This window comes from Squalius cephalus (assembly GCF_949319135.1).
Source record: "Squalius cephalus genome assembly, chromosome: 13".
Classification (NCBI taxonomy): domain Eukaryota; kingdom Metazoa; phylum Chordata; class Actinopteri; order Cypriniformes; family Leuciscidae; genus Squalius; species Squalius cephalus.
In genome coordinates, this window is record NC_137134.1 from 29103479 (window position 1) to 29129219 (window position 25741).

General features: G+C 41.1%; 2 protein-coding genes across 2 annotated transcripts in view; both read right to left on the reverse strand.

Annotated features, from left to right (window-relative positions):
• LOC307169886 (uncharacterized protein) overlaps positions 1-25741 on the reverse strand; it is a 386038-nt gene that overhangs the window by 306481 nt on the left and 53816 nt on the right. The window lies entirely within an intron of this gene.
• LOC307169850 (SLAM family member 5-like) lies at positions 633-2953 on the reverse strand. The gene is made up of 6 exons (XM_079890693.1): positions 2872-2953; positions 2175-2489; positions 1670-1975; positions 1440-1568; positions 1271-1359; positions 633-761 (listed from the first exon to the last, which is right to left on the reverse strand). Exons 1-6 carry the CDS (start codon positions 2915-2917, stop codon positions 711-713), a joined length of 936 nt encoding a protein of 311 aa, XP_079746819.1. The 5' UTR covers positions 2918-2953; the 3' UTR covers positions 633-710.

Genomic DNA, 25741 nt, shown 5'->3' on the forward strand with positions numbered 1-25741 from the left:
GTTTGCTGACAGGTTGAAAGCTAAAACTTGACATAAACGGTAAACTTGTCAAATCTGATTGGTTGATTAAAATGTTGTTCCAGGATCAGCAAAGATGCAGGAACATGGTCAGTGCTTTTCTGTGTTGATGCATTGAAAGTTAAACCAAAGTTTCAAAAACGAAATGGGCAACAAAAGTGACGCGAGCAAGCATATTTACGTACTTGCACACATATTAAATTTAAGTTTTCACTTAAAAAAATACATGACATTTGCACATTCATAAAGTAAAGTTTCAAATTAAATCATTGTTTGATTTGAGAGAATGTATTATCTGTCAGAGATTATGATGGATGGAGTCATTATTGCATGGTATAAGTAAACTGAGTTTCACATTAGCAGAAATGGAAAAAGCCCTTCAACTGCAGGCTGTTGTCACACCTCTATCACGCCCTCTCAAATGCACATCAACCACACAAGTTCAATAATAGGCCGGCACTCTTATGCACATACTGTTTGTTTAAGCAACAGATCAAACCACATGTCTATATAGAAGGGAACCAGACCACAACAGGTTTTTACTCAAGACTCTCAAACTGAGCTGGTTTTTACAAAATATCACATAGCCTATGTTCATTTTTAGATTTTATTTCCAACAATCCCAAAACTTGTCCAATGCTTATGAAGATCAGAGTTCACATACTAAATCCAAACGCCAAATGAGAGTTTCATCATCTTATGCAGACAACCGCATACTCTGTGTGATTCTCCTCTCTAGCTGTCTGTAAAAAAACATCACAAGATACAAAAATAGAATGACATTTTCTAATTAAAAAGTAATTTAATTAAATATAAATTATTATTATTATTATTATTATTATTATTTTCTTAAATGCATAGTTCAGATTCAGATGCATTAACAGCAGCAAGTGAGATCTACCAGGCTAAAATGAACACTGTGCCAAAATATTGTGTATATTGCACCAATGAAATTGCCCCAAACACTATGCAGTTTGATTGGACAGACAAACTACTGATATCAACAACATCCTCTTCCATTTTAAAAATCAATTTATTTTGCTACCATAATGCTATGCTAGTTGTATTATTTGCATCCATTTCCCCTGCTATCTGCTATCAGAACAGACTTACCAGTTGAGAACCACTGATCTACTGAACCCATCAGAGCAGAAGACTAAAAACTCTAGTGTCTTTACTAATATGTATATTATTTGTGTGTGTGTCAGATCATCTAAAGCACAAAAAAACATTGCAATAAAAATGAACTCACTCGTTTCTGTGCATTTGGTTTGTAGAATGTTGGATTAGCATAAGTGATCTCTTCATTATCTCTATTCGGAACTCTTTCATCGTCAACTACTATAACAAAATAAAAATTTCCATCAAAAACAAAACATCCAATTTCCAATTCTGTCTTATAATCAGTAGTTAACACTTGCCTTCTCGGTCAGGTTTCTTGCAGATCCAGAAGATCCCGACTGTAGCAACAATCATCAGAGATCCAGCAGAGATCAACACTATCAGAGACACTGAGACTGGAGGAACTGAAGGAGACTGTGTGTCCAGCTCTGTAATGATAAAGAAAGAAGTGAACGCATCAGTCTGATCTACAACAGAAGACAGAGATCAGGTCAGTAAACACACACATCTATCATCAGTGCTGTGGTACCTGCACATGTGTGACAGAGTGTGTTGATGTCCAGATGTGTGGTCTGGTTGCTGATGGGATTGTTCAGCACACAGCTGTAGGTGTTTTTATCCTGATATTCCACCTCCAGAGGTAGAGAGAGACTGATGCTGAGATCACACACACTGATGCTGGACAATACACTGATTCCTGCGTACCAGGAGAGAGTCACATCACTCACATTCAACACTGATGAACACACCAGTGAACAATTATGGTGTGATGATGATGATGATGATGAAGAACAGTGTGACGAGTTACGGATGATGACAGGAACAGGAAGACGAGCTGGAAAACATGAGAGAATAAAATGGAATATGGATGAACTTGATAAAATAAAATGTGCTGAGTGAATGTTTAGTATAATAACAGTTAGTGTGTTTGTCATCTCACACACTGAGATCTTACATATATTTACAATCTTAAAAGTTCAAGTAAAATAAAAAACGAGAATATGTGAACATTTGGACAAATGATCTCTACTCACCATAGACTGAAACATTAAATAATTTTGATGACGATTTCACTCCGCTTATCACTAGTTCATAAACTCCAGTATGTTCAGTTCTGGTGTTTGTGATGGTCAGAGATCCAGTTTGATCGTCCAGCTTCAGTCTGTCTCTGAATCTCCCATCAGGAACATCATCATATGTGGAGGAAATTACTCTACTGATTTTAGCTAAGACAGACTTTTCATGTCTAAATGTCCACAGTATATCATCATCTTCATGTATTTCAGTAAGATCAGTGTTTAGAGTAACAGAATCTCCCTCCATCACTGACACTGAATCACCAAACACACCTGGAGAACAAAACAAGTTTTCATTCTTGTTGGTTTTGAAACCCTGAAATCATTTTTTAAAATTTAAATGTGAAATGAAGAACAGCAGACACACAAAAGGTTAAACATCACTTATAAGAACAGACAGACGAGCATGATCTTTACACGATCTCCTGTAGAGCAAAATAAACGTGATGGTTCATCTCACACTTGTAAAACAAGTTTCACTCTGCTAATTATTTTCAATCAGTTCATAGTTGTGTGTGTGGGACATTAAAACTGACTATAAAGTAAATCTCAGTTTTGATCTGGGAAGAAAAGAAAATCCCTAATTTGAACAACAGCAGTTGATAATGTTTAGAAATATAAATAATTAAGCTGTAAAAATGTTTTTATAACTTACCAAGACAACTCCTGCACAAACAAAAGAAAAGAAACACGTGAAGCATTTTCTTCAGTAGTTCAGTGTCTGATGTAAAAAGACTATATCCGCTGGAAACAGTCAAACTGGTGTGAATCCTCCCACGACATAGTTTAACCCTTCTAATGCACACACACATGCACTTTATATTCATATATTATTACATATAAACATTTTTTGTGCTCTTATTAAGACTTTACATGTTCTTATTAGCAAAAACATGATTTTTTATCACTTAAATGCACTGATAAATATAATGGTAGTTGTCTGACTGTGCTAAGTATGTGAAAGTATAGAGTGTAATATTGTGTAAATCTTCCTAAATATCATGTTAAAATAAAGATTATGGACTAAATGTTCCACAATCATTTAGTTGTAGTGAATGATAAGACAGGTAAAATCATCTCCCATCTCTCATTGCCGGTCTTACTGAGTTGAGACACTAACCGCTCGATGTCTGAGTCAAACTGAAACCTGTGGTCTGATTTCTTCAGAAACATGGTGTGATCTGCTGGATGGACAGACATCTTGTGCAAGAGGCTTTTAGTGCATGTGTGATTACTAGCAGTAGTTTTCCCCCTGCTATTATGAACCTCATTGATGCCCTCTGCACAAAACAGATTGAAGAAAAAATCAAAACCATCAAATGTCACAGGTCAGACGTCCAAAAAGGATTACTTATCGTGAATCATTGATACACTTCACAGATCTAAAGCCCTAAATAAAACACCAGTAGCTTGAACCAAACTGCCTTTACACTTTAAACAGAAATATCACCAATTACTCTTTAATGCAGACACAGTAATCCAGGACAGAGAGAAAGATTAAAAACACAATGATTGAGAAGCACATATTTCTGTGTGCGCTTCGGATATGTGTTGTGTTTTTCGTGTCTTGTGCTTGAATGTTTAAATTGGCAAGGCTTGACTGTTGGTTTCTTCAACTGTCTGGAACGTCTTTCATGCTGTCACAAATAAGAGGATGACATCTAGTGGAGGAGACTAAGATTAACATCAATCAATGATTTTGGTATGTTCAATGTTACCAAAAAAAATTAAATAAAAAAAAATGAAAAAAGATTGATTTGTGGCTTTTGAGAATATATAGAATAGACCACATTTTAAAAATAATATTAATAATAAAAAAAAAAAAAAAATCTATATATTTTTTTTTTTGCCCAGCCCTTTTCAGCATGACTTTGACTGGAAACAAGAGTTGGCCATATTAAATTAGGATAGTTACGTTTCTATTGTGTAGTTTGTATTTTTTTTTTTAATTTGCTCGTTTTTTAGTTTATACCTTTCTGCGCTGCACTTGTATGTGTGCGCCTTTAAAGTTGACTTTGTTTGCATTGCACTAATATAATCTTACTTTACATCAAGGTTACAAGTGAAATCTGTAACTTCATTCTATTATGATATATACTACCGGATTGCTAGTTGTAATTGTCGTTAGAAAACTCAATAGGCCTACACTATATCTTCCAAGTGCACCATTTTGTTTATTGGAAGCTCATTTATGATAAAGTAAAGACTCAAACATGCACATTTTGGATTTCTCATTCATATAGCCCAATGTTTAGTTCCCATAACGTTCTGGGAACATTAGATTCTTGTTCCCATGGTGTTTTTATATTGTGTTTTAAATTTTCCTTTCTGCCCCCAGGGCATGTTTGAGTAAGTAAAACTCCAATCTACTCGAAGCACGATATTAAAAAAGACATTGACTCGCCCCGTTCCCTTACCAATATTTCTGGGGACAGCTATTTGTTGAGGTGTCGAAACCATAGTGGATATTATTGAGTACAGTTATTCAGTCTCATAATGCATAATCCGTATATATATATTTTTTTAAGTAGGCTATATATAAAAAGTATGTATATATATATATATATATATATATATATATATATATATATATATATATATATAAATTGAATTAAACACTAAACACTGAATATAAACACTAAATTGGAGCGTCGGTACGTAGCCTACAGGAGAAGACGTCCGTACGGCTCCGTTTCCTTCCCCCCTTCTGCTCACGCCACGGCAAATGTCACCTTGTCACCACCATCTTTAGGGCGAGGAGCAACGAACAATCTACACAAGCCTTTTTTGTCTGTGTGTTCGTTTGGTTTACATTCGTTTCGGAGCTTCGATGTCGATGCATCGAACGTTGCAGTGCATTTGTGACTGACATGAAAAGTGTGTAGCATGAAAAACAAGAAAAATTTGTATTCAAATTGGGAATGGATTATATTATATACAAAAGATGAGCACTGATTGTAATCAATGTTCTAATCAGTGTACATTATTGAGTTACTCCCTCAAAAAGTAACTAATTGCGTTACTTTTTCTCACCTGGGCTGGGCTTGCTTGTTTCTCTTTTTGGCAAATGTAAAGACCCTTTACCTCCAAAAGTGAATTGAATGCAAATTCACGCTTAAACAAACTTTCAGCTGTGCTGCCATTCTGGATTGCAGAAGAATAGGAAACAAGTGGATAAAGTTCAACACTCTTACTTCAGCAATAAAAACAAAAAAAGAAACACAAATTTTATGTTTATCCAAAGTCATTTTTGCTTATTAGTATAATTGAATTTGATCATCGAAGGTCCACAGCAAAGAAATGAAAAGTGAGATAAAAAAGGTAAATGTTTCCGTAGTAGTCCCATTGTTTTCATTTATTTTCAGGAATACTGAATCTTTTTTGTGCAAGTCAGATGAGTGAATGCCTGTTCACTTTTAGGCCCTGTTTACAACTGGTAGTAAGAAGCGGTTGATCGGATCACAAGTGGACGGCGCTAAATACAGGTGTAAACGGAGTCTAAAACCTTTTGAGCTTGCCCACTTTCAACCACTTCCAGAGGTAGTCGAAAACGCATTCGACCGGATGGCTTTCACAGTGTAAACACTCATGCGGTCGAATGTGTTCAAACAGCCACAAAAGACCATCTACTCTCCACCTACTGACCTAATGCATGAACATTATGGGAATAAAGCGATATCCAGACGAGATTTAAACTATGTCGGCTGAAGACTTAAGTGACGGATTAAAACAGCAGGTGTAAATGGGAATGTGTCTCCCTCATCTACTTGTGATCCGATTGACCAAAACACACCTTAATATCAGGTGTAAACAGGGCCTTATAGTTTAAATCTACAATAATCATCATGTTCACAGCTCACACAATGTCTCTGCTCTACTGCCGATTACTCTCAACATGTGTACAGAAGAGCTGTCAGTTAATAAATGGCAAAACAAAGTAACTTGCGTTACTGATTTGAAAAATTAACCAAGGTATTCTGTTGTAAATTTAAATGTAATGCGTTAATTTACTAGTTACTTGAAAAAGTAATCTAATTATGTAACTCGCATTACTTGTAACACTGGTTATAGTTTTTTTAATGTCTTTCTAAACCCATTTAACTTAGTCATCTTTGGAAAACAAAAAACAAAACAAAACAAATTTGAGGTTTCGTTTACGATAGTTTTATATGTCTTTTTGCGTTGATCAATGTTTATGTGATTAAAAAGGCTAAGTTCTGTTCATCATAAAGTGATCATATCTCTTCAGTTTGTAATCACTTTGATATTCACAGTTTTTTTCATGTTGTGTAGTTTTTTTTTTTCTCAGCAAAAATATACTAAACCAGTTTTTTTTTTTTTTTTTTTAGATATTTTTTTAGATATTGCTGCTGAGATGAAAGAATTAAAAGCCATGTCACAGAAAGAGGGAGAATCTGTCACTCTAGATGCTGGTGTTGGAAGAAAACCAAGTGATGTGATGACATGGTATTTTAAAGACATTGTCATCGCTGAAATCACTGGAGATCAGAGTAAGATCTGTACAGATGTTCAGTGTAAAGAGAGATTCAGAGACAGACTGAAGCTGGATCATCAGACTGGATCTCTGACCATCACAAACACCAGAAACACAGACTCTGGAGTTTATGAACTACAGATGATCTTCAGCAGCGACAGCTTCAGTATTAGGAGAATTAAGAGCTTCAGTGTTACTGTCACTGGTAATTATAATAACTTAGAGTCAGTCAATGCATTTTAAATACAGTGCCTAACTTTTTTATTTTGTTTAACATTTTGACTAATGTTATTAATCTGCACAATGCATAAAATCACTTGTCCTGTGAACATTGATGTTTCATGTTTAGCTGAAAGTGCAATGCGGTTTTAACTGATGTTCCTTAAAAACGCCACCAAATGGCGCCTTTTATCAGTTGACTCAATATCATAAAACTAAACTCAAATTATAAAAGGTGTAATTATTAATCAACAATATCAGTAAAATTGATATGACTGTCCATCTTTATCATTACAGCTTTGGCTCTGTCTTCAGCTGCTATAGCAGGAATAAGTGTTGCTGTTCTGCTGTTTGTGACTGCAGTTGCATATGTGATTTACTCTCACAAGAAAGTAAGTGAATTATTATTGTTTATTGTTTTAATTACAGAGCATCACACACTACTGCATTGAAACATTACTGTTGTATTATTGCAGTACAGAAGACAGTGTGATGAAGTTTAACAGACTGAAAATCCATTTAGAGAAGCATCCTACATTTAGGACATTGTCAATTATTTAAGAAAAGAAAACCACACTAAATTCCTTGAAAACACAATTGCAAAATTATTTTTGTAGAACTTTTGTGTTTGTGTAACTGTTAATTTCTGTTCTCTTCTGTGAATCAGTGTTTTATTACAGGAGAGAAGTATAATATACTCATGCATCAATCAGAATGTTACTTCGAATCGAGGACATGCTGTTAATGGGACATCCCAACACTGAAACACTGACATAACATTATTTATTGTTTTGACAATTTTAATTAAAGGGACAGTGAAGAGAAGAACTGAGAGAATAGGACCAAACTCATTGAAAGTATAAATTAAGTAAATACGTAAACTGCTTCTAAAAAGACAGATAAACGGTAAATCAGCAATAAAATAAGAAAAAAGCAACATTTACCAGCAATAGATCAGCAAGTGCTTGTTTTTCAATATGCAGAGGTTTAATTTAAGCTGTTATATAATGATAATCTGTTTGACATCAGTTATTTTATCCTCTGCAAAGAAATTAAAAGGCACACGCATCTACATAAATGAGGACTTCTCTGAGGCTGTAATGAAGAAAAGAAAAGAACTGCTACCCAAGCTGCGAGCTGCCCGGGAAAGAGGAGAAATAGCCACTCTGAAATATGATAAACTGGTCATAAAATCCAAGAGTGGAGGAGCCTAGTTAGAAGTATGTAAACATTTATTTTGTTTTGTTTATTTGTATTTTTGTGTGTTTTTACTTGTAATTTAGATCATGGCTATTGACTTGTGTCATTCAGCTTTTCCAATTAAGGGTATCACAATAGCGCACTTGAATATCTGCAGTTTGAGATACAAAACTAATGACATATATCAGATTTTGCAGTCCAATAGTATTGAAATCCTAGCTTTGTCTGAAACACACTTAGATTCTAGCTTCACGGATGCTGATGTGAAGATAGACGGCTATAGATTATTTAGGAGGGACAGAAATAGACATGGTGGTGGTGTTGCATTCTATGTTAAGGATAACATCCCAGTTAATGTTCGAAAGGACTTCATATGGCAGAATATTGAAGCATTATGGGTACAAATTCATATACCACACATAAAGCCTATCTTAGTTGGGTGTGTATACAGACCTCCCAGTGCCAATACTCAATATTTGGATAACATATGTGAAATGTTTGATGCTGTTTGTGATCAAAACAGAGAGATATTTATTTTAGGTGATCTTAACATTGACTGGCTGTCACCAAACTGTCCAATGTATAAGAAGCTTAAATCTACAGCTACAATATGTGGCCTAAAACAAATTATAACTCAACCCACTAGGGTTGCTACCAGTACATTGGTGTTATCTGCAACATGTATAGATCATATATTTACAAACGCTTTTGAACAATGCTCCAAAGCAGTCTCTGTGCCCACTGGTTGTAGTGACCATAATATCATAGGAGTCACAAGGAAAACTAAATTGCCTAAAGGTGGCTGTAAAATAATTCATAAAAGAACTTATAGATATTTCAACCAAGAGCAGTATGTGGGTGAAATTCAAGGTGTGGACTGGTCAGAAGTGTGTGAAGATCATGACCCTGACTCAGCCCTTAATAAGTTTATGGACATACTAATGAAAATAGTTGACAAGCATGCTCCTCTCAGAAAAAGAGCTGTGAGAAATAAAAGTGCCCCTTGGTTGGACAAAAATCTTAAAAATTTAATGCTGTCTAGAGATAACGCTAAAATAAAAGCTAATATTTCTTGTGAACTATCTGATCAAAAACAATACCGAACTCTTAGAAATAAAGTAGTCAAAATGAATAGAAAGAAGAAAAAAGAGTACTTCCAGGAAAAGATTAATGAAGCAAAAAATGATGGTAAAAAACTATGGAACACTTTAAATCAAATAATGGGCAGGAGTAAGCACTCAGCTGCTTCATATGTTGAAAATGATGGAGTGTTCATTACAGATCCAGAGGGAATTGCTAATTATTTCAACAATTATTTTATTAGTAAGGTAGAGAAATTTCGATCTGGTATGTGTCCAAATATCTCAGCATCTTATGATGCAATATTAAGTAAGATAATGAGTGAGAAGAACCATTCTGTCACTTTCTCATTCAGTCAAGTTGACAGAGGCTCTGTTGGAAAAATTCTTGCAGCTCTTCCTGATGGAAAGGCATCAGGCATGGACCACTTGGACTCCAGGCTTATCAGGGTGGCAGCTGAAGCGCTGTCCTTTCCCATTGCTCATTTGGTCAATTTAAGTTTGTTGCAGGGCATATTTCCAGAGAAATGGAAGGAGGCTAAAATCATACCACTGTCTAAAAATAAAAGAGCCACATTTACAGGACAGAATAGCCGACCTATCAGTCTATTACCTTTACTCAGCAAAGTCATGGAAAAGATTGCTTTTGAACAAGTTTATAAATATTTTTTTTCTAATAGGCTGATCACCAAGTACCAGCATGCATATCGAGAGGGTCACTCCACATGTACTGCTTTAACTCATATGACCGACAATTGGTTAGAAGAAATCGATGCAAACAGATTAGTAGGAGCAGTGATGTTGGACTTCAGTGCAGCGTTTGACCTAATAGATCACAAAATACTGCTTCAAAAATTAGAATGCTATGGTTTTACACCTTCGTCTCTGTCATGGATGGGGAGTTACCTATCCAATAGGAAGCAGCGGGTGTTCTTTAATGGTCAATATTCATCTACTAAGACAGTACATTGTGGTGTGCCCCAGGGTAGCTGCCTTGGGCCTTTGCTATACTCGATCTTTACAAATGATTTACCTTTTATTGTGAAACATTCAACTGTTGTCATGTATGCAGATGATTCCACACTGTACTGTTCTGCAAAAACTCCTCATGATGTTTCAAATCTATTAAATCATGATTTGCAGAATATAAGCAAGTGGGTAAAAGATAACAAATTAGTTTTAAATGTAGACAAATCAACATCTATGATATTCTGGAAAAGATCTAAACTAACTACCCAGCCCTCTCTGAACTTGTCAGTCAATGGGCTGCAGCTAAGACAAGTGATGCAAGCCAGGTTACTGGGCGTCACCTTGGATTCTTACTTGTCTTGGTCAGCTCATATTGATGGAATGATAGCTAAAATGGGGAATGGTATTGCAATGTCCAGAAAATGTATGTCATATATTCCTATGTCCATTGCTAGACAGGTTGTCCAGTCTCTTGTTCTGTGCCATTTAGAAAACTGTCCAATTATATGGTCGTCTGCATCACAAAAAGACCTTCGTAAGCTTCAAGTGGCACAAAATAGGGCAGCGAGGACTGTCCTCCAGTGCTCTCTTAAGACTAACGTGGCCCTGATGCATACACGCCTTTCTTGGCTTACAGTTGACGACAAAATCAAACTACGATTAACTTCAATATTGTGGAATGCAGTATTTATGAAACAGCCACAGTTTCTTTCTGAACAGCTTGTTTTTGTAGGAAGTGGACACCTATATGCCACCAGGCAGGCACTAGGTGGTGACATAAAACTTCCGCTTCCCAGGACAAATTTTCTGAAACGCACATCACTTTATAGAGCAATATCTATTTGGAATCGACTCTCTGTTTCATCACGTAGAATTCAGAACAAATACAAATTTAAGAGGACAGTAACCCAGGAACTGCTGCAAATGACCTCGTGAAAGCTGGAAATTGTCATGTTCTTTCACTTGGTAATATTTTGAATGTAATTGTAATGTTTGAATTCTCTTGATTGTAATTTGTGTTGTTATTGCTTTGTGTAATTTTATGTTGTGAATATTTTAAAGAGGACCCCAGGAAGATTAGCTGCCATTAAATGGGCCGCTAATGGGGATCCTAATAAAACAATAAACAATAAACAATTTTGTCCCGTTTGTTTACATCCTCTTAAAACTGACTGTGTTTACAAGAAAACCTCACAGAGACTGGCATTGTGACCAAGAATTGTATTTGACTGCTCACACAGATCGCATCGTACTGTAAGACATGAGCACTTAGACAAACACGATAGTGAACCTTTGAAGGCAGCTGTCAATCAAACAACACTCAGGCACTGAATCAACTCTTTTATGTGAATGTCTTGTCTGAAATTGTGATATTTTATGAGGTGCTGATTAGATGATCTTACTGCCAGAGTCCTGCGTTTCATGCGAGGAACATCCATTAGAGATTAGTGTTATGCAATTAATAGTGTTTTCTTTATTTATAATTGAATATTATCAATATGTGTTTTTTGTTTTGTTTCGCAACACTCTTTTTCCCTCATTCCTTTTTTTTTTTTTCGTTTGTCTTTTGTTTGGTACTCATTGTAGATATGTAAATATCATCAATAGGATTTGAATATCATTTTGTCTATTTTTGTCATGTAAATGTTTTGTCATACCAGAGTTAAAATGCTGTTATTTGCCAAATTAACAAAATACAACGGATCTTGTCACCTTGTCATCAAATCATTAAGTGCTAGACATAGATGATTTTGTTTCATTAATTTGGCAGTGCTTTATAAGCTTTTCAAATATTGTAAATTGTATGTGCACATAAAGAGGTTTTATTTTGTGAAGAAATCCTGTGCCTTTCCATGAGAGAAATATCATTAGACATGCATTATTTTTTTTAAAACTTTGCATCAGCCTAAATAAACACCATTTTCTTTGAAACAAGCAAAAACTAACTTGAAATATTTTTTTATTTATGTTCATGTTATAAATGACATTAAAAACATCTGATTCAATCATAATAACTGCATTCTTTGAATAATGAATTCCTAGTTATGACGCTAGATGGCGCTCTAATACAGTATGCATACACTTTGTAGTGTACACACTTTATATATTAATGAAATATAATGCACTTTATATCAAGGACACACTGTGTGGGATCCTGTTCTTGCAAAGCAAAATAAATAGGGAAACAAACAGCAAATACTGAAACAAACAGCAAATAGTAAGTTATTTTAGTGATTGTTACTACAGTAAAATGGTAATGTGGTATCTGACACCACTGTCTTTAAAAAAAAAATGACAAAAATGATCCTACACTCTTTGAACAAGATCTCAAATTATGGCTTTATACTAGGAACAATAACAGTAGTACACATTTTGTGGAGAAATATTATCATGGTCAATTGCTTTATGGTTTAGCAATGCATCTGTGTTTCTTGCTTTTTCAAGTGGTGAACATTATTAATAACCATTATATAAGGAATAATAAGCAATAGTAAATGTTAGACAAAGCAAATAGCACATTTATCCTGTGGAATTATGACTCATCCCTCTAGTGGTCAATTTATGTTTTGTTTCTTTGATGAGGGTGTCTTCTTTGTGTCAATATTATTTTTAATAAAGAGTGATACGTCACAGCATTATGATTCAGGTGGCTGGCATTTGTCATGCTACACTGCTAGTGGTTTTTCTGGAAAACGTTTCGGTTACTAACGTAACCTCTGTTCTCTCTAGAAGAGGGAACGAGTATTGCGTAGTTACTACGCTACGGGAAAGCCTTTCTTTCTCGAGATACTGAAGCCAAAAATTATCCTTAATTTTTATAATCTTGTCAACGCAGTGCGGCAGCCTGCAGACCTAGGGCAGGCTTACTAGCGTGCCCATTGGCTGCCCTGCGGCAACTGCAGCAGCCTACCGCTGAGCCCTTGGCGTGACGTCACGACCAATGAGCGCGCTTGGCGCGCTTAATGCGTCACAGCCCGCGAAAAGGGGTGTGGCTTAGCGTATAAAAGCGGGGCTCGGAGGCTGCTTCTCTGGTTTCTGTCGCATGAAGCGAATGAGCTCGTGGCGCGAGCACGGCGGGCTACGCAATACTCGTTCCCTCTTCTAGAGAGAACAGAGGTTACGTTAGTAACCGAAACGTTCTCTTACGAGAGGTTCTCTCGTATTGCGTAGTTACTACGCTACGGGAACACCCTTGTCAACGCCGTGCGCGCCCAGCATCCACTGAATGAGTCCCAGGGAGAGCCCGGGGAACGTGATAGCAGAGAGCCGGGCGGCGCACAGAGGGCTAGCGCCGTACATAAGCACACACTAGGGGGTTAGGAGCGGCACGGCCGGTCCGAACTGACAATTCCCTGTATAGTGCAGCTCAACCAGTAGAGCTAAATCACACAACGTAGCCCGCGCACAGATAGTGGGCTGGCATACGCGAGACTAGACTGATAACACTTTCGCCTGCAAGGCGGGAACATCCAGGTTGTAAAACCTAACAAATGTGGAGGGGGAGGCCCAGCCTGCCGCTGCACAAATGTCATGAATGGGAATCCCGCTGGACCACGCCCACGACGAGGCCATGCCTCTGGTGGAGTGAGCTTGAATGCCCAATGGGCACTGCAGGTCTTTAGACGCATAAGCAGCAGCAATAGCGTCCACTATCCATCTGGACAGGCTGTGTTTCGAGGCGGCGAGACCCTTGGTGCGCCCGCCAAACGAAACAAAGAGCTGTTCCACCACCCGTTTGACTGAAGACAGTGCTATCAGAAAAACGGTTTTGAGCGTGAGGTATTTCATATCGACAGTTTCCAAGGGTTCGAAGGGATGCGCTTTCAGGGCCTCCAAGACCAGTGAAAGATCCCACATAGGAACCGAGGGGGGTCGCGGGGGGTTCATCCTCCTGGCTCCTCTAAGGAAGCGGATGACGAACTCGTTCCTTCCTAATGCGCGGCCCAGCTCTGAACAGAGAGCGCTGAAATGGCCGTGACATAGACTTTGAGCGTGGAGGGGGACCTGCCCGCGTCCAGTAACTCTTGAAGGAAACACAGTACTCGCGATACCCCACATGTCTGTGGATCGAGCCCCTTAGCAGTGCACCATCTGTTAAACACTGACCATTTCGACATGTAGAGCCGCCTCGTAGAGGGGGCTCTAGATTGTATGATCGTGTTCATGACCCCGTCTGGCAGATCAGCGTGTAATCGTTGAGGCTCCACGCATGCAGAGACAGCGCTCTGGATGGGGATGCCATATCGAGCCGCGGGCTTGAGAGAGAAGGTCTCTCTTCACCGGTATCGGCCAGGGGGCTGAGTCTGCCAGCTGTATAGATCCGGGAACCAAGCTTGGTTCTCCCAGTATGGGGCTAAGAGGAGCACTGTGTGGCGCGCTTCCCTGATTCTCTTGATGACCTGAGGCAGCAGAGAGACCGGGGGAAAAGCATACAGCGGGCCGCTGGGCCAGGTCTGGGCCAGCGCGTCCTCGTTCTTCGAGAAGAACTCTGGGCAATGAGCGTTGTCTTTTGACGCAAAAAGGTCGACTTTCGCTTTGCCGAAACGGCGCCACAGTGACTGGACTGTTTGGGGGTGTAGAGACCACTCCCCAGGGGGAACGTTGTCCCTGGACAGTCTGTCGGGGCCCTCGTTCAGGTGGCCAGGCACATGCGCGGCTCTCAGCGAGCGCAGAGTGCTGAGCCCACACGAGGAGGCGTTCCGCCAGGGTGCAGAGTGTCTTTGATCTGACACCGCCCTGGCGATTCACATAGGCCACTACCGATGTATTGTCCGTGCGGACTAGAACATGGTGACCGTGGAGGAATGGGAGGAAGTGTTTGAGCGCTTTCTCGACCGCGAGCATCTCTAGACAGTTTATGTGTAGGAGATTCTCCTGGTCTGACCAGCGGCCATAGACCGGTCTGCCTTCGAAGAGCGCTCCCCAACCTAGGTTGGAAGCGTCTGTCGAGACAACTTTCCGGTGTGAAATCACTCCCATAGTCACTCCTGTGTGATACCATTCGGCTGCCAGCCAGGGCTGCAGGGCTGAAATGCAGCTCTGATTCACTTTGACTCGCAAGCCGCCGGCCGCCCAGGCTCGGTGGGGCACGCGCGCTTTCAGCCAGCGTTGAAGCGGGCGCATGCGCAGTAAGCCCAGCTGGAGCGCTGCTGCAGCTGAGGCAATATGCCCCAGGATACGCTGGAATGTCCTCAGCGGAACCCGGCTGCCTATTTGGAGGGATGCGGCGAGGAGGCGGATGCGGCGTGCGCGCTGCTCCGACAGTCTGGCCGTCATAGCCACCGAGTCCAGTTCTATTCCAAGAAGGAAATTGACTGACGGGGCGATAGCGAGCTCTTGGTCCAGTGACCGAGAGACCCAGATCCTCCAGATGGCTGAGAAGCGCTGTTCTGTGAGACACAAGTTCCGTCTCTGACAGCGCTAGAATAAGCCAATCGTCCAGATAATTCAGTATTCGCATTCCCTGTTTTCTCAGGGGAGCGAGAGCCGTGTCCATGCATTTCGTAATGTACGGGGTGCCAAAGACAGGCCGAAGGGCAGGATTGTGTACTGATATACTCGACCGTTGAAGGCGAATCTCAAGAATGGCCTGTGACGGGGAGTTATCTGGATCTGAAAATATGCGTCTTTTAGATCGAGAGAGATAAACCAGTCTCCTGGGCGAATCTGCGCGAGGATTTTTCTGGTTGTGATCATTTTGAACGGCCGTCTCATGAGGGCTTTGTTCAGATGTCTCAGATCTAAAATAGGTCTTAACGCTCCGTCCTTCTTGGGTACGAGGAAGTAGCGGCTGTAAAAGCTCGACTCGCTCAGAGAAGGATGAACCTGTTCTATAGCCCTTTTGCGCAGCAGCTTCGCTATTTCAGCTTGAAGCAGGTGCGCAGCTTCTGAACTCACTTTCGTCTCCGTCTGTGCTAGAAAGCGCGGAGGGCGACGAGCGAATTGAAGCGAATAGCCGTGTTTTATAGTACTCAGCACCCATTCTGACGCGCCCTGAATAGCTTCCCATGCTTCCGCATGCATAGCTAGGGGTCGAATGGTCTCTGGGTTCAGATCGCCGCGCTGCGCGGGATTGGGGAACCTGTATCAGAGAGGATGGAGCGGCATGCGCGCCGCTGGTGCTCGAACACGGGGGCTGGTAAACAGTATTGGCCGGCTGTACAGCGTTCGGTAGCTCGGTCCCAGAGGATGGAGCGCGATTTGCTGACAAACACCCCTGGCGCGAAAGCGGCGTGGGGATTGTAATGTCTAAAAGTGAGTGCGCGTGCACGTGAGCGGGCGCAGAGTTTACACTTATGACACGGCCAGTGTTTGGGAGCTTAGAGGGTGTGCGACCCGAGGTAACTGAATGGCAGAGCGAGCAGCGGGTAGGTGTGAGCACAAAGTTGTGGGCACATTTACTACACTTAGTACTCGAGCGGCTTGTGTCCGCTTTATGAGAGAGCGCTCTATGCGCGTTACCATGGGGACCATGTTTGTGTGAAGCAGTGAGCACATGGGAGTGGGCACATTTTCTACACTGATGACACCTTCGGCCAGAGCCGGAATGTTTGTGAGCTTTAGAGGATCTGCAACCCGGGGTAACTGTGTGATAGAGCGGGCAGCAGCTAGGTGTGAGCACAGAGTTGTGGGCACATTTACTACACTTAGTACTCAAGCGGCATGTGTCCGCTTTATGAGAGTGCGCTCTGTGAGCGTTACCGGGGAGACCGTGTTTTGTGTGTAGCAGTGAGCACATGGGAGTGGGCACATTTTCTACACTTGTAACACCATCGGCGTTATAGAGCAAATGCTTTGATGGCTCATATGTTTAGACGCTCATAAATACTCAAGCACCATCCTGTGAGATGCGGGTTCGCTTTCTGTATGTAAGAAAGCTGGCCGCGAGCTCGGAGAAGCCAGCAGAAAAAAATATTTTTCTGCCGCCAGAGCCGGATTTGAACACAGTTCTCCATGCAGAAGCGTAATATTCTGCCACTGAGCCACAGGGGCACACATGAGCTTCCAGTTGGTGCGAGCATATGACCGAGCGTCGTGTTTCGGCGTTTGTTTGCAGACGCGCGTGTATTAAAACAGGCCCGTTTACTGCAGCATTAGTATTTCCAGCCGCCTGAACTTAGAGGGGACTGAGAAATATTTATCCCGTGAGATGCGGGTTTGCTTTCTGTATGTAAGAAAGCTGGCCGCGAGCTCGGAGAAGCAAGCAGAAAAAAAGTTTTTCTGCTGCCAGAGCCGGATTCGAACACGGGTCTCTGGTGCGGAAGCCTAATGTTCTGCCACTGAGCCACAGGGGCACACATGAGCTTCCGGTCAGTGCGAGCATATGACCGAGCGTCGTGTTTCGTTTCGGCGTTTGTTTGCAGGCGCGCGTGTATTAAGACAGGCCCGTTTACTGCAGTATTAGTATTTCCAGCCGCCTGAACTTAGAGGGGACTGAGAAATATGTATCCCGTGAGATGCGGGTTTGCTTTCTGTATGTAAGAAAGCTGGCCGCGAACTCGGAGAAGCAAGCAGAAAAAAGTTTTTCTGCTGCCAGAGCCGGATTCGAACACGGATCTCTGGTGCGGAAGCCTAATGTTCTGCCACTGAGCCACAGGGGCACACATGAGCTTCCAGTCAGTGCGAGCATATAACCGAGCGTTTGTTTGCAGGCGCGCGTGTATTAAAACAGGCTCGTTTACTGCAGTATTAGTATTTCCAGCCACCTGAACTTAGAGGGGACTGAGAAATATGCGAGGATTGGAGGAAGTCCGGCCTAAGCGGGACGAAATCACTCTCTCTTCCTCCTTTCGCCGGTGCTCGTGACGTCCGCTCTGATATCCCTTGAGAACGGCGCGGTTGCGCGGCTCGAACAAAGGGAGAGAGAGCGGGAAGATGTCATTATGTGCTGTGACATCGTTTGTTTGCAGGCGTGCGTGTATAACAACAGGCTCGTTTACTGCAATATAGATATTTCTAGTCGCCTGAGCTAGGAGGGGACTGAGAAATGTGTGAGAAACGGAGGTGGCCGGAGAGTGACGCGCGCGACCGAGGCGCGGGGTAGCTTTCTTATAACGTAAAGGAAGCCAGCCCGTGACCGTCTACTTCTGACATCCCTTGTGAGCGGCGCCTTGCGCGGCTCGAACAGAGGGGGAGAGGGCGTGCGTCATCCGGGGGGGGGGGGGTAGCTTCCTTGTAACGTAAAGGAAGCTATAGCCCGTGACCGTCCGTTCTGACATCCCTTGTGAGCGGCGCCGTTTGCGCGGCTTGACAGAGGGGAGTAATCAGCTGGTCTGCTTCACCCCCTGATGCGACGGCAGTGCGGGCAGAGGCCGGCCGCTGCGCGTCGGTGAAGGGCGGGGGAGAAGGAGAGAGCGAGGCTCGCGGGAGGGGCTCCGGCGAGCGCTCAGCTATAACCACCGGCTCGGAAGGCCTTTGAGAGCGGCGTTTTTTCTTACGCGGCCCGGAAGAGGCAGCCGGAGAAGGTGGAGGATCGTGAAACATGGCGAGTCGAGCCCGCAGGGTCGACATCGGCAAGTCCTCACACTGTTCGCAGCCGCCCGTGAAGGGCGCGGGCTGCGTGGTCGAAACCCAGGCAGAGAGCGCAGATCACGTGGCGGTCTCCGTCGCTGAGCGCGGCTCTGCACGAGCCACAGGATGAGCGAGGCATTTGCAACAACGCCTCGCGCTCTTTTAGATGCAAAGTGTGTCGCGGGGCGAACACACAAACACATACAACACAGAGCAGTAAAAGGATATATTCGCCGGATAGCGAAGCAGGCAGGGAAAGCTGAAGGCGGCGAAGGCGGCCGGCGTCCTCAGGCTGAGATCCTCGGCGTGCTGGTCGCTTGTTTCGACGGCGGCTTCCTCAGAGAGCAGCGATGCGTAGAGCTTCGCTGAAAAGACAGAAATCAGAGAAGCAGCCTCCGAGCCCCGCTTTTATACGCTAAGCCACACCCCTTTTCGCGGGCTGTGACGCATTAAGCGCGCCAAGCGCGCTCATTGGTCGTGACGTCACGCCAAGGGCTCAGCGGTAGGCTGCTGCAGTTGCCGCAGGGCAGCCAATGGGCACGCTAGTAAGCCTGCCCTAGGTCTGCAGGCTGCCGCACTGCGTTGACAAGATTATAAAAATTAAGGATAATTTTTGGCTTCAGTATCTCGAGAAAGAAAGGCTTTCCCGTAGCGTAGTAACTACGCAATACGAGAGAACCTCTCGTAAGAGAACCAACTATTATCCTTATGAAACAATGTTTATATATAGTAAACTTCTGCATGATGCCATAATAAATAATGCAACTGGCAGTAAGTCATGCATTTGTTCTTAAAATGTATCATTTTGCATTTGTCAGTGTGAAATCAAATATTATTTGAAGCTTCTTTAAAATAGTTCTGGAAAATTAAGCTAGAGTTGAAAATGAACTAGCTAAGCAGCTAAGGTCATCAATATATAGTAAGGTGGAAATGCTTCTGAACATCAATCTTGATGTAAATTTAATATTTCACAGGCAAATTTTAGTATATTTGTATAATTGAGAGACTCTTAAAAAAAAACTGTTTTGCAAAGAGAGGAAGTCAAATTGTGGAAGTCTTTTTCCAGACATGCTTTTCACACTAAATACAGACACACTCTTCACACCTCAAGACATGCACACACAAACGCACATTAACCACAAACAGACTTTTGACTTTTGAAAGACCCATAAGACTTTCGTTCATCTTTGAAACACAAATTAAGATCTTTTTAATTAAATCTGACAGCTACACAACTACCAGTTTGACCCTCCAAAAAGTTTATTAGTAGATCATTAAACTAATCCATGTGAATTGAGTGGTTTAGTCCTCTTTTTTTAGTCCAAAAAGAGAATCGATTAGGCTACTTTAAATGATGAAAAGATTGAATTTTGGCTTTTATTTACATTTATCAACAAACATAAACAGAAACTCAAACGTGCTGCGTAACACAAGAATGAACCTCATTGGTTCTTGCTGAAGTTCAAATGTGAAATTGCTTTATTACAGATATTTTACAGTTCTGAAGCATTACGTTAGCATTAATATAATAAGCTATTGCTAACACAGTGCATGTAAGCGCAAACATCACTTTCGTTTCCTAAAAAGCTTTGTTACAATAACCAGCTTTCTAGTGTTAAAGGGGTGGTTGATTATGATTTCACTTTTCTAACTTTAGTTAGTGTGTAATTTTGCTGTTTGAGCATAAACAACATCTTTGCATCTTTGCTTTTGCATTGCATTGACCAGAACCAGCTTTCCCTCGAGGCCCACACCACAGCATTTCTCGACCTGGCGTGCCTTACCTCCTTCCCCGACCGTTCATTGAGTGTTTTCTTCCACACAAGCCTCAATGCGGAGATGAAGGCATTCCTGCCTGGTGTGGGACCTCGAGAGAACTTTGAGGCCTTCATGGAGTGGGACTCATTCCAAAGTCTCGTCACGTCATGGCCGCCTTTCCAGAGTCTTGTCCCGTCATGGCCGCCATTCCAGAGACTCGTCCAAGATGGCCGCCACCGTTCCAGAGCCTCGTCCCAAGATGGCTACCGGCGTTCCAGAGTCTTGTCCCGTCATGGCCGACTTTCCAGAGTCTTGTCCCGTCATGGCCGCCATTCCAGAGACTCGTCCAAGATGGCCGCCACCGTTCCAGAGCCTCGTCCCAAGATGGCTACCGGCGTTCCAGAGTCTTGTCCCGTCATGGCCGACTTTCCAGAGTCTTGTCCCGTCATGGCCGCCATTCCAGAGACTCGTCCAAGATGGACACCACCGTTCCAGAGCCTCGTCCCAAGATGGCTACCGGCGTTCCAGAGTCTTGTCCCGTCATGGCCGCCATTCCAGAGACTCGTCCAAGATGGCCGCCACCATTCCAGAGCCTCGTCCCAAGATGGCTACCGGCGTTCCAGAGTCTTGTCCCGTCATGGCCGCCATTCCAGAGACTCGTCCAAGATGGCCGTCACCGTTCCAGAGCCTCGTCCCAAGATGGCTACCGGCGTTCCAGAGTCTTGTCCCGTCATGGCCGACTTTCCAGAGTCTCGTCCCGTCATGGCCGCCTTTCCAGAGTCTCGTCCCGTCATGGCCGCCTTTCCAGAGTCTTGTCCCGTCATGGCCGCCGTTCCAGAGACTCGTCCAAGATGGCCGCCACTGTTCCAGAGCCTCGTCCCAAGATGGCTACTGGCGTTCCAGAGTCTCGTCCTGTCATGGCCGCCTTTCCAGAGTCTCATCCCATCATGGCCGTCTTTCCAGAGTCTCGTCCCGTCATGGCCGCCGTTCCAGAGTCTTGTCCCATCATGGCCGCCATTCCAGAGACTTGTCCAAGATGGCCGCCACTGTTCCAGAGCATAGTCCACAGTCACACTGAATTCTAACTGAATTGATTTGAATTTTCACACTATAAATTGACATTTCTCGTTTTACCTTTTGGCATTGTTATGCAACTGAAAAAAATGTTGGTTGAAAAACTGATGAAATATTAACAAACATAAATCATATTTGTAAATCATTGCTGAACTTCTTGCTGAAGTTCAAACGTGAAATTGCTTTATTACAGATATGTTGCAGTTCTGAAGCATTACGTTAGCATTAATATAATAAAATATGTTAGAGGGGTGGTTGATTATGATTTCACTTTTCTAACTTTAGTTAGTGTGTTATGCAACTGAAAAAAAGTTGGTTAGCAGCATTGCTATTTTTAGTTTCTCCTCAAAACTGATGAAATATAAGCAAACATAAATCATATTTGTAAATCATTGCATTAATTCTTAAAATGACCCAGACATTAACAGAAAAAAACTGGATTTGAGCTTTATATACAAACGATATAAAACATTAAACTTGAAAGATATGAAACATGAAACTTTATATGAAACAAACGATCACTGCATGAGTATATAAGAACATAGTGCATTTGAGCACACATAATGATGTTTTCATATTCCACAGTAATTTCTTTGTTTGATTTGAGACCTTTTTGTCAAACACCATGATGAGTTCAGCTTATTTAAAGCAGAAGTCAAATGTTTTTCATGTGAGCAGGAATGGTCAGCCACACGCTATTGACACTATTCACACCAGACACACAGCTGACACCTGACACACTCTCTGACATCAAACACACACAGCTCAGGCACAACAGATCAAACCATATTTGTGTACAGAGATAATTGAGACCACAGCAGAGTCTCCAATCCTTTTGGTAAGTGATTTGCATATACAGTTTGCACTTTTTTCATGAGATTTACACACATGGTGATTCAAGAATTTGAGAGTCAAAAATATCATTGCTCCAATGGGTCATAAGGTTTAGATCAGAGGTCTTCAACCCTGCTCCTGGAGGACCACTGTCCTGTAGAGTTTAGTTCCAACCCTGCTTCAACACACATACCTGTAGTTTTCAAATAAGCCTGAAGGACTTGATTAGCTTGATCAGGTGTGTTTAATAGGGTTGAAGCTTATGCTGCATTCATGTCATGGTTGTCACAGGTCACACAGTTGGGTCTTGTACTTAGAAAAACACATGTTTTGTTCATCTTCTTATTGTGAGAGGTGCATAATCCACATGATCCTGCTCTTCAACTTTCTGTAAAATAACAAAAAAAAAAAACACAAGGTAATAATAATAATAATACATAGCATGTTATTCTAACATTTATCAGCAACGTTGTGTAAAGAAAATGTCCTTCCTGTGATCTGATCCAAACAAAATATCTACAAAATATCTTTAATGTGTAGATGTGTATTCTGTTGTTAGTATCTCACCACAGATTACATTTTAGCAAGTAATTAGTCAGTGCTGTTGTGTGTGTGTGTGTGTGTGTGTGTGTGTGTGTGTGTGTGTGTGTGTGTGTGTGTGTGTGATGGACATGGAACATTACACATGTAAAATCTACATCTGACTTTGCTGGGATGATACAAACACACACAACATAAATTAATAATAAATTGTCTTACTGATTTATGTGTGTTTCTTTTGTAGAACACAGGATCTGCGTAAGTGATCTCGTCTTCTGCACGAGTCTCATCTGTTTCTACAATAACAATAATAGATGCATTAAAACAGTTTCTTTACCCTGGTGGGATGTTTAAAAAAAATAAAGTCATTTTCATTTTTTGTATGGTGAAATTTAATCACTGAAGCTTAACAAGTCAACATTCATAGAGACTTTAATTTGAGCATTAGCTGCAACTTTACACATGTAATATGAAAATGAACTAGATGGTGTTAACAACAAAAGTATGAGAATAGTTATGATTCAATTATAAAATGATGATGCTATTTTCAAAGTATTATAAAATTTGCCTTCTTGATCTCTTTTTCCTTGTTTTTTGCAGATGCAGAAGATCACGACTACAGCAACAATCATCAGAGATCCAGCAGCAGAGATCAACACTATCAGAGACACTGAGACTGGAGGAACTGAAGGAGACTGTGAAAGAGTCTGTGGGAGCAGTGCTGTAACGGCTAAAGAGAGACAGTCATTAATGTGAGTGAATGTATCAGATATTACAACTAAAGAGATCAGGTCAGTAAATACACACATCTATCATCAGTGCTGTGGTACCTGCACATGTGTGACAGAGTGTGTTGATGTCCAGATGTGTGGTCTGGTTGCTGATGGGATTGTTCAGCACACAGCTGTAGGTGTTTTTATCCTGATATTCCACCTCCAGAGGTAGAGAGAGACTGATGCTGAGATCACACACACTGATGCTGGACAATACACTGATTCCTGCGTACCAGGAGAGAGTCGCATCACACACATTCAACACTGATGAACACACCAATGAACAATTAGATGATGATGATGATGATGATGATGATGATGATGAAGAACAGTTTCTACTAATAACAGGAACAGGCAGACGAGCTGGAAAAGAGATACATTTGAATAGTTCAGAAAGTGTTTACTGTCAGTCGGTCAGTGAGTGTCTCATATGATCTTAATTCCTATGCATATATTTTTAAAAGGTTATTATTTACACATGTGGAGAAATATCATTGAGCAATATATGCTTGAAACACTACATTAAACTCACAATAGACAGTGAGACTGAAACTCTTTCTCACACTGTTGATCTGCAGTTGATAAACTCCAGTATGTTCAGTTCTGGTGTTTGTGATGGTCAGAGATCCAGTTTGATGATCCACCTTCAGTCTGTCTCTGAATCTCCCATCAGGGTCATTATTTGGAGAGAAGATTCTAGCACCTTTACTGATTTCAACTATAATAAAATTTTCTCTAAAGCTCCACAGTATCTCGTTGTCTAGATGTATTTCAGTAAGATTGGTGTTTAGAGTGACAGAGTCTCCCTCCATCACTGACACTGAATCACCAAACACACCTGATGAACATGAGGTTTACACAGAGAAGAACAGCAACAGAAACAAAGTACACGTTTAAATATGCAGGATACATATTCAAAACATTTGTATTTCTGTATTTCCACAATGTTTGTAGTTGTTATAATTACTGTAGAATTATTTAAAAATGATTTAAATCATGTTTTAGAAATTGCTTGGGGAAAACTTGCATTTGTAATCATTGAAATGAAGATTTCTAAAAAAGAGAGATTTGAACACAGATGGAAACAATCTAATTTGAACCGCAGCAGTTCAATAACACAAATATATGTAGAACTTACACTGTAAAAAATTTCTAACCCTCCCAAATCAAAAATTCCAAGTGACCGATAACATCTAAATTTGTCAATTGGCCCAAGTGAAATTCTGTAAATTTCAATTGGCCCAAGTGAAAATCTGTAAATTTAATTTTATAATTTACAGAATTTCACTTGGGCCAATTGAAAAATTTAGATGTTATCGGTCACTTGGAATTTTTGATTTGGGAGGGTTAGAAATTTTTTACAGTGTACTGATCAGGCTCCACCAGAACAAAACAAACATGTGAAACATTTTCAGCTGTTCAGTGAAACTTCTGATCTAATAAAACTAAAACTGAACTAAGGAAACAGAAGTGATGTGGTTTGTGAATCTTCCCCCAACAGAGTCTGACCCATAATGCACACACTCATGCGCATGTTATAGTTATGCAATATAAGAATGTTCTTCTGCCTCTTAGTAAGACTATCTTAATGGTGGACAACACTTTCTTTTTATCATTTAACATTGATAGTTGTTAAAAGCTAGTTGCCTGGCTGTGTTAAATAGCTAAAAGTTTAAGAATATTGTCTAAATTTTGGATAAACTACATTTCATGGTATGGAGCCTAACTCTTCAAAACTCCTTTCAAAAGATTGAGTGTAAATATTTAGTTCTCAATTTTAGTTTATGGAAAAAGTACAAAGTTAAAACCATGATCTTACAGAACCAGTTTACTGGAGTTAATCTTCAAAATAGAAACAAAGTTAATAGTAGGGGTGTGCATTGGCACTGCCCTCACGATTCGATTCGATTACGATTCACCAGGTAACGATTCGATTCAATTCGATTCTACGATGCATTGCGATGCATCAAAATTCTACTGCACACAACAAGGCAAAATTTTCATCAGTCATGAGGCAATACAAGCAGTCAGATATTGAACAACAGATTTTATTGGCTGCTATGTGTATTATCA

What these genes read in the sequence shown, in the direction of transcription:
- LOC307169850 (XM_079890693.1), bottom strand. Translation starts at nt 2,917, where the DNA reads ATGCTTCACGTGTTTCTTTTCTTTTGTTTGTGCAGGAGTTGTCTTG. An exon ending in TTTGTGCAGGAGTTGTCTTG is followed by an intron (nt 2,490 to 2,871) that starts GTAAGTTATAAA and finishes TTTGTTCTCCAG; the next exon opens with GTGTGTTTGGTGATTCAGTG. An exon ending in CAAGAAACCTGACCGAGAAG is followed by an intron (nt 1,360 to 1,439) that starts GCAAGTGTTAAC and finishes ATTTTGTTATAG; the next exon opens with TAGTTGACGATGAAAGAGTT.